Here is a 7,189-nt window from a genome sequence, read left to right as displayed (position 1 = left end):
GTTGGAATTGATTGTTCACAACTTAAAACAACTAGATGTGAGAGGTAATTAAAAATATATACTTTTTGCTTTTTATAATTGTTTTAAATGTTTAAGCCCTGCAAAGAAACTGGAGGATTCTAGTCTTTCCAAATATTGTATGTGCTTTTTTAAAATGCATTTTACAAGTAGTTCTTCTAAAGTAATTTTTAAAGATCACTTGATTATTTACCCTGCCAAAAATGTGTAAATGTTTATAAACACATGTATTTGTCTATGTTAGAGATTTTCCGTTGTTGTTGAAGCTCTAAAATCTGACTAAGGTAAGCTAAATTTCGGTGGAGTAGAGAGCAGGTGGGTGTATTTTTAATCAGGCGTTCCTAACAACACTGTTTTGGGGGTCCTTCCGGAGCACTTCCTGGTACACGTATTGAGAAACTCACCAACACACTTGGATCCTGTTTGACATACAGGATATAAACACATTTCATCTTGCTTATTCAGACGGATTTCTGCCGACATGTTGAACTGTAAAACCTCGCCGGTAGCCTGGTGATCGTAGACGAGCTAAGCTTAACGGTTTTCCTTCTTCAATGGTACGTTTGGAGATGTTGTCTATTAGCCATCTAGCTTGTTAGCATCAGCAGGAACAGAGTTCATCTAGAACAAACTTTCATTTCTATACTTATACTGTGTGGCACCGTTGTAAATAACCCTGCCTTTGTGGATTTTGGTCAAAAGCAAACAAGTTTGCCTAAATAAACAAAACAGTCAGCTATGAGCTTAATCGTTAGCATCAAAAGGCTAGCATTTATCTGTAGCTTCAGCTGCATCAACGTATTTTAATTTGTCCCTTGTCATCCTGGTAGTTTCAGCTAACTCGTATATTTGAATCACATCTAAAAGGGTGAACTATTTCTTTGCCTGGATTTTTATTGTAATTCCGTGTTGTTGTTTTCTCAAAATTGTTTAGTTTTTGGCACAAAATACCATCCACTGATTTAACAAAGATTTGATCATTTTATAACTTACAGCTAATGTATACATCTGAAATTATTTTGTAAGACTAAATAATATTTAAATAGTTTCAGTGTTCTGAACTTCAAATAACAGACTTTATCCTGTAACATTTCTGAGTATTTTCTGGAACAAAAGCCGATTAAACCTCTCTCTAATGTAATGTCTCTGCCATCAGAATACAGAATGGCTTGGTTTGCTGAGTTGGCTGGAAAAGCTGAGGACTTCCTGAATAAGGTGGACCAAGGAGCTGCCACTGCCCTGAGCAACAGCCAGATGAAAGCATCCTCTTTTTCATCAGGAGAATCTGTTGTTGCATTGTACGAGACCGAGCCAGCTGGGACACATCACACCTTTGCATCCTCTCATGATGCAACAAGCTACATCTCTGCTGCAGCAAGTAACATCAAGAAATCCAATGCAACGCTGCTGGCTGGGACGGCCAATGTGCCCTTGACCCCTTCTGCTTCTGGCAGTACCATTTCAAACTCTAAGACCTCTGCTGGCTTTGTGAGGCCCAAAAAGAGCGAGCAGGATGTGGACGATGACATGCTCTTTAACTTCCTGAACAGCTCTGAGCCTCCAGTCAGCAGCAGGAGGGATTCAAGAAGAGAACTTGTGAAAGCAGCAGCTCCAGTCACTGAGGCACAAAACCCAACGCCTCCCCCCTCCACCACTCCCCTTGCTATCCCCTCAGCTCCATCTACTCCTCCTTCAACCCGCGGTGTATCAAGAGCATCGAGCATGAGCTCACTATCTGCTCACAGCATCAAAACATCAGAGGAGAATCCTGCTAAAGATCAAAGCCAAGGTCTGAGCTGAACAACAGGCTGCAGTCAGACTGTTTTTACAATCAACAAAACTTTATTTGCTCAAGAGCAGTAGCTGCTGCCTTCTCTTGTACTGGGAAAAGGTGTTTCTAAATGCTTATTTCTCTTCCATTACCACAGACACACCTGAGAGGTCAGACTCCAACTTAGTTCCCTCTCAGGACTCCAGCCAGCTGGAGCCCCCTCCCCCCACAGAGGAGCCCCAGAGCCACATCCTGTCCAGCCTGCGTCTGGAGAACCAGCTGCTGCGCAGTGAGGTTGTTTCTCTCAACCAGGAAATGGCCTCGGTCATTCAGAGAGCAAAAGACTTACAAGATGGTAATAATAATAATAATAATAATCACTCAGTAAGCCTTACATAGATTACATACATGTAGTTTTTATTTTTGATTAATTATTTTTTGACTCTTAGAGCTGAATCAGGCTCGTCTACGTGCAGACAGATGGAACTCAGAGCAGTCTCAGAAGGACCGCACGTTACGAGAACTTAGGTCGCAGGTGGATGACCTCACAGAGGCCCTCTCTGCCAAAGATGGACAACTCGCAGTCTTGAAAATCCGACTGGATGAAGCCGATCAGCTTCTGAAATCCCGCAGCGCTGCGTTAGAAGAGGTGCAAAAGGAAAAGTCGAGGTAAACATTATTCACCGCTTTCTGAAATTAAAATGTTTAATTTTTTACATGATTTACTACTTTTTTCCTCTAGAATTATGCAGGACCACACAGAAGGGAGCAGTATGCAGAACCAAGCACTTGAAAAGACCCAGGAGAGGGTGCGAGAGGCGGAACTGTCTCTCAGAAGAGAACAAGACAGCTATCGACAGATGCAGGTAATTATTCCTTTTGTATTTGTGGCTGGTGAGTGTTAAAAGTATTGTGAGACTCACTAGTTCTCTGCTGTTATACAGAGTGAATATGCAGGCCGCCTGGCTAAATTAGAGGCTGAGAGGCAGGCTCTTGCTGAGACGGTGACTGCAGCGGAGCGACGAGCTGTAGAAGAGAAGTTCCGGGTCGATGACCTTCAGCAGCAGCTGAAAAGTTCCAAAGCTGCAGCCGAGTCTGCGAAGCAGGAGCTACAAGACTACAAGCACAAAGCGTCCCGCATCTTACAAGTGAGACCCTTAATACTATTTTATCTGCTTGTCAGATTGCACCTGTACGTTTTAATTGTGTCTGAAATGTTTCTTAAGTCCAAAGAAAAGCTGATTAGCAGTTTGAAAGAGGGATCAGGTCTGGACATACTAGATGGCAGCGGGACCATGATCCTGGAGCTCGAGGAGCTCCGACATGAAAAGGAGCTTCAGAGGGAGGAGATTCAAAAACTACAGGCGCAAGTGAGCGCGCTGCGGTCAGAAATACAGGTGAGCTTTATGAAATGGTAGTAATTTATAATCCCTACTTCTTTATGCTGTGGTAAAATATTCAGGTGACTCGGATTAATTCTCTGTCATTAAACATCCAAAACTCCACTGAGATTTGACTTATTCAGTTTTAAAGTCTAATTTCCTCCCAGGATGTGGAGAATCAGGCCCTGGCAGAGACAGAAACTTGGCGGGAGCAGCAGGTGCAGTTACAGGAACAACAGGCCTTACAAAACTGGGCCAAGCAGGAGTTGGAGGCTGAAGTGGAGCGCTACAAACACGTAAGAGACCTATGATCGTGTCTAAATACCACCCTGACAAATGCAACATAATGTCTTAGAATGCTGTTTTAGGAGCTACAGTATCTTGAGGATGAGCAACACCGAGCCAAAAGCACTCTGCAGATCCGCATTAAAGACCGAGAAGATGAAATCCAGAAACTCAGGAATCAGGTGAGCAGCGGCGTCTCGGCATGCTCATTTTAAGATGCTCCACACAAATCAGCTTTGATCATCGATTTCCTGGTTTTTCTTTGCTCCTCCAGCTGACCAATAAAACGATCAGCAGCAGCAGCCAGACAGAGCTGGAGAATCGACTCCACCAGCTGACAGAGACGCTCATCCAGAAGCAGACCATGCTGGAGGCTCTGGGCACAGAGAAAAGCTCCCTGGTCTTTCAGCTGGAGCGTCTGGAGCAACAGCTGAAGAGTGCTCAGGGCGGACAAAGTGGAGGGCCGACCATCAACATGAGCAACCTAGAGGGTCCGGGTAGGAGGAGGAGTTGTTTGGTTCTCTTCAACGTAATTTTGAATAGTTGTTCTTGTATTAAAAGTATTTCACTGACTGCCAGGAGCTCGACAGAGAAACTTGCCTGTGCTCTTCAGTGACCAGGACAGTCGAGGAGTGTATGGCAAAGTACGCAAGGCAGCCAGCACTATCGACCGCTTCAGGTAAGATTATTTCATCGGTGATGTTGGTTTCCTGTTTGTAACCTGCACAGTAGTGAGTGAAATGTGTTTTTCCTGCAGCATAAGACTGGGAATCTTTCTGAGGCGCTACCCTATGGCCAGAGTTTTTGTTATTCTATATATGGTGAGGACTTATTTAGGACATGCGGGTTGTTCAGTTATGTCTTTACCTGTTTGATTTTCTGTTTTGTTTTTTCCAGGCGGTATTGCACCTGTGGGTCATGATTGTTCTTCTGACTTACACACCTGAAATGCACAGTCGTCCTGATGGAAGATAGAAGGCTTAAAATCTGAGTTAGAAATGGTTTTATGGCCTTCAGTGTGAGGAAGCTGCTGGAATCGGGGATGTGGGACCTGACTCTTCCTATTTTGCACAGATATATTATGAACTAAAGACATTTGTTGTGATTTATTCCGCTTCTAACTAAGGATTAAAGGCCGACCGCTGCATTTGGGTTTTTAAAGTGAAGTTATATAAAGTGTTGATCTAAAGCTATATAAAAATCATCTTGCATCTCATATGCACTCGGTTCTCTGTTGTTTTGAGAGATTATGTATGTTCAACACTATGTAAAAAGAAAAAATAAGCTTTTAATAAATAAGTTAGATGATGCGACAGTTAATTTTTTGCCTCTGTTCAGACTTGGATGCTGAGTTAAATCTTTAGAAAATGTTTTGCAATTCAGTTACATAAAGAAGTTGGATAAACAATAAGGGTTTGTATTTCTATGCAAAAATGACTTCACATCGAGTTTCTACACAGTGCATGGTATTTTCTTTAGTAGGGGTGTAGGTGCATTTAATGTGTGTGTGAGAGAGAGAACTAATGCATCAGATACTTAATATATAATAAACTAAGATCACAGAAAAGGGGAAATAAATCAAAGTAGCATCTAAGGATCTATAGATGATCCTCTCTTAACTAAATGCAGATTAGACAAAACAAAACCGATAGTGGTAAGGGAACTCCTTTGGCTCACCTGTAAGGTTTCAAGTTAAATGTTGGATTTCCCTTTAATGAAAGCATCACACCTGTGAAGCATGTTAGTGGTGATATCAGCTTTGGGCTTTCTTTTTCTGCATTTTAAACCAAGAAAAAGTGCTGTCTTTGATTTTATATACATAAATTTTTAAATGAAACTAAAGTTGAAGAAAACATAGGTCATGCTGAGTAAAATACAAGTCTCAACAACCTTTACAAATGTTCAAGCTGTATGTTTTTGTTTAGGCTGATTTAATGCTGTGGAATTCACAGAAATGAACATTTTGTGAGAGGACTATAATAAAGGTGTTTTTTTTTTAAGTGGCAGGTTTTTCAACATACTTAAACAGTAAATGGTTTTGTTTGAATGGATCCCAACATTCAATTCAAGTTTATTTATATAGCACCAAATCATGACAAGAGTCGGCTCAAGGCACTTCACATAGTAAACATTCAAATACAGGTCAGTTCATTAAGCCAATCAGTGAAAAGTTTCCTGTATAAGGAACCTAGCAAATTGCATCAAGTCACTGGCTAATGTCAACGTCTTTACAGCAATCCTCATACTAATTAAGCATTTAGCAACAGTGGAGAGGAAAACTCCCTTCTAACAGGAAGAAACCTCCGGAGGATCCTGGCTCAGTATAAGCAGCCATCCACCACGACTCACTGGGGATCAAGAAGACAGAGCAGACACACACCAACACCAACCCACCTACACACACATCCAAACACACTACTGTAGCTTCTTCTGGGGAGAAAAACACTTAAGAGGAAAAATAAAGTTAACAGCTGAAATAGCAGTTAAAGAGCAAGGTGTAGAAGAAAGTAGTAGAGTGTGGAAAGTGGTCAGTATGTCCTCCAGCAGTCTAAGCCTATAGCAGCATAACTACAGAGATAACTGGATAACCTAGCCTTTTAGATGGAGGTATGTTGGAGGCAGGGCAAGGGAGAGCCGTCTTTTCCGACTGTATTATCCACCTCCCTCTACTCCCCCACTTGTCCAGATCTGGGCTAACATCAGATTTTACCCATAGGCCCTATCAATCTGGTTCCACAAGAGAGGAGCCTGATAGATAAAAGATCTGCCTCCCATCCTATTTTTAGATATTCTGGGAACCACCAGTAAACCTGCAGTCTGAGAGCGAAGTGCTCGGTTAGGAATGTATGGAACAATCAGGCCACTGATGTATGATGGAGCTTGAATATTAAGAGCTTTATATGTGAGAAGGAGGATCTTAAAATCTATTCTGAATTTAACAGGCAGCCAATGTAGGGAAGCTAAGACAGGAGAGATATGACCTCTTAAATTCTCATCAGAACTCTAGCTGCAGCATTTTGGACAAGCTGAAGACTTTTAACTACATTCTGTGGACTTCCTGAGAGTAATGAATTACAGTAATCCAGTCGTGATATAATAAATGCATGAACTAGTTTTTCGGCATCACTCCTGGAAAGGATGCTTCTAATCTGTCACAGTCTGGGGTTTCTCCTTCCACTCACTAATTTGTTTTGTTTTCCTTCTGCAGGTGGGCGTGTCTGGAAGTGGGGAAGCTGCAGATCATCTGCTCTTCAGGGCCACCTGAGCTACACCTTCACTTCGCTGAATGATTAGCTCAACTTGGGTATTACCTGTCAGCCAATTCTGAGAAATAAGATTTAGCGTATTTTAGTCTTTTGAGTATTTGTTCGAGTTTGTTAGATTGTGTATGCCTAACCACCCTCTCAACCATCTCTGCAGACATCACCCCACTTCCACCTCTGACCGACTGCAATCTGGAATTCTTCGACTCCCTGTTCGTCTCTCAGCCCGTCCCTGGCCTCCCCACTTCCAACAACCCACCTAAACCCTCCCGGATCTTCACAAGCCTCCTTGCTCAGCTCCCTCCACCTCAAACCCTCAGGAATCCTGCCGCAAGTATGCTCCCTTTCCCCGGACCAGACCATCTCTCCTCTCGAGTCATCCACACTTCAAGACCGTAAGTCCTCTAAACCCCACAATCTATTCAGTTCTCATATACCGGACCTAAACTCCCTCTGTCTCCAGATCTCCA

The 7,189-nt window shown here is 42.5% G+C and overlaps 1 protein-coding gene across 1 annotated transcript; it reads left to right on the top strand.

Annotated features, from left to right (window-relative positions):
* The first annotated feature begins 403 nt into the window (after positions 1–403).
* Positions 404–4,766, top strand: golga5 (golgin A5). The gene is made up of 13 exons (XM_015969190.3): positions 404–575; positions 1,175–1,807; positions 1,947–2,144; positions 2,239–2,458; positions 2,532–2,655; positions 2,734–2,937; positions 3,016–3,186; positions 3,339–3,467; positions 3,540–3,638; positions 3,731–3,953; positions 4,036–4,135; positions 4,214–4,277; positions 4,354–4,766. The coding sequence occupies exons 2-13, from the start codon at positions 1,183–1,185 to the stop codon at positions 4,429–4,431; spliced, it is 2,235 nt and encodes a 744-aa protein (XP_015824676.1). The 5' UTR covers positions 404–575; positions 1,175–1,182; the 3' UTR covers positions 4,432–4,766.
* The last annotated feature ends 2,423 nt before the right edge of the window (positions 4,767–7,189 follow it).

The sequence above is a fragment of the Nothobranchius furzeri genome, chromosome 18 (assembly GCF_043380555.1).
Source record: "Nothobranchius furzeri strain GRZ-AD chromosome 18, NfurGRZ-RIMD1, whole genome shotgun sequence".
NCBI lineage: Eukaryota > Metazoa > Chordata > Actinopteri > Cyprinodontiformes > Nothobranchiidae > Nothobranchius > Nothobranchius furzeri.
Note: the sequence above shows the minus strand (reverse complement) of the source record. Positions and strands in the feature narration are given on the sequence as shown.

What these genes read in the sequence shown, in the direction of transcription:
- golga5 (XM_015969190.3), top strand. Translation starts at nt 1,183, where the DNA reads ATGGCTTGGTTTGCTGAGTTGGCTGGAAAAGCTGAGGACTTCCTGAAT. An exon ending in CGCTGCGGTCAGAAATACAG is followed by an intron (nt 3,187 to 3,338) that starts GTGAGCTTTATG and finishes ATTTCCTCCCAG; the next exon opens with GATGTGGAGAATCAGGCCCT. An exon ending in TTTTTGTTATTCTATATATG is followed by an intron (nt 4,278 to 4,353) that starts GTGAGGACTTAT and finishes TGTTTTTTCCAG; the next exon opens with GCGGTATTGCACCTGTGGGT.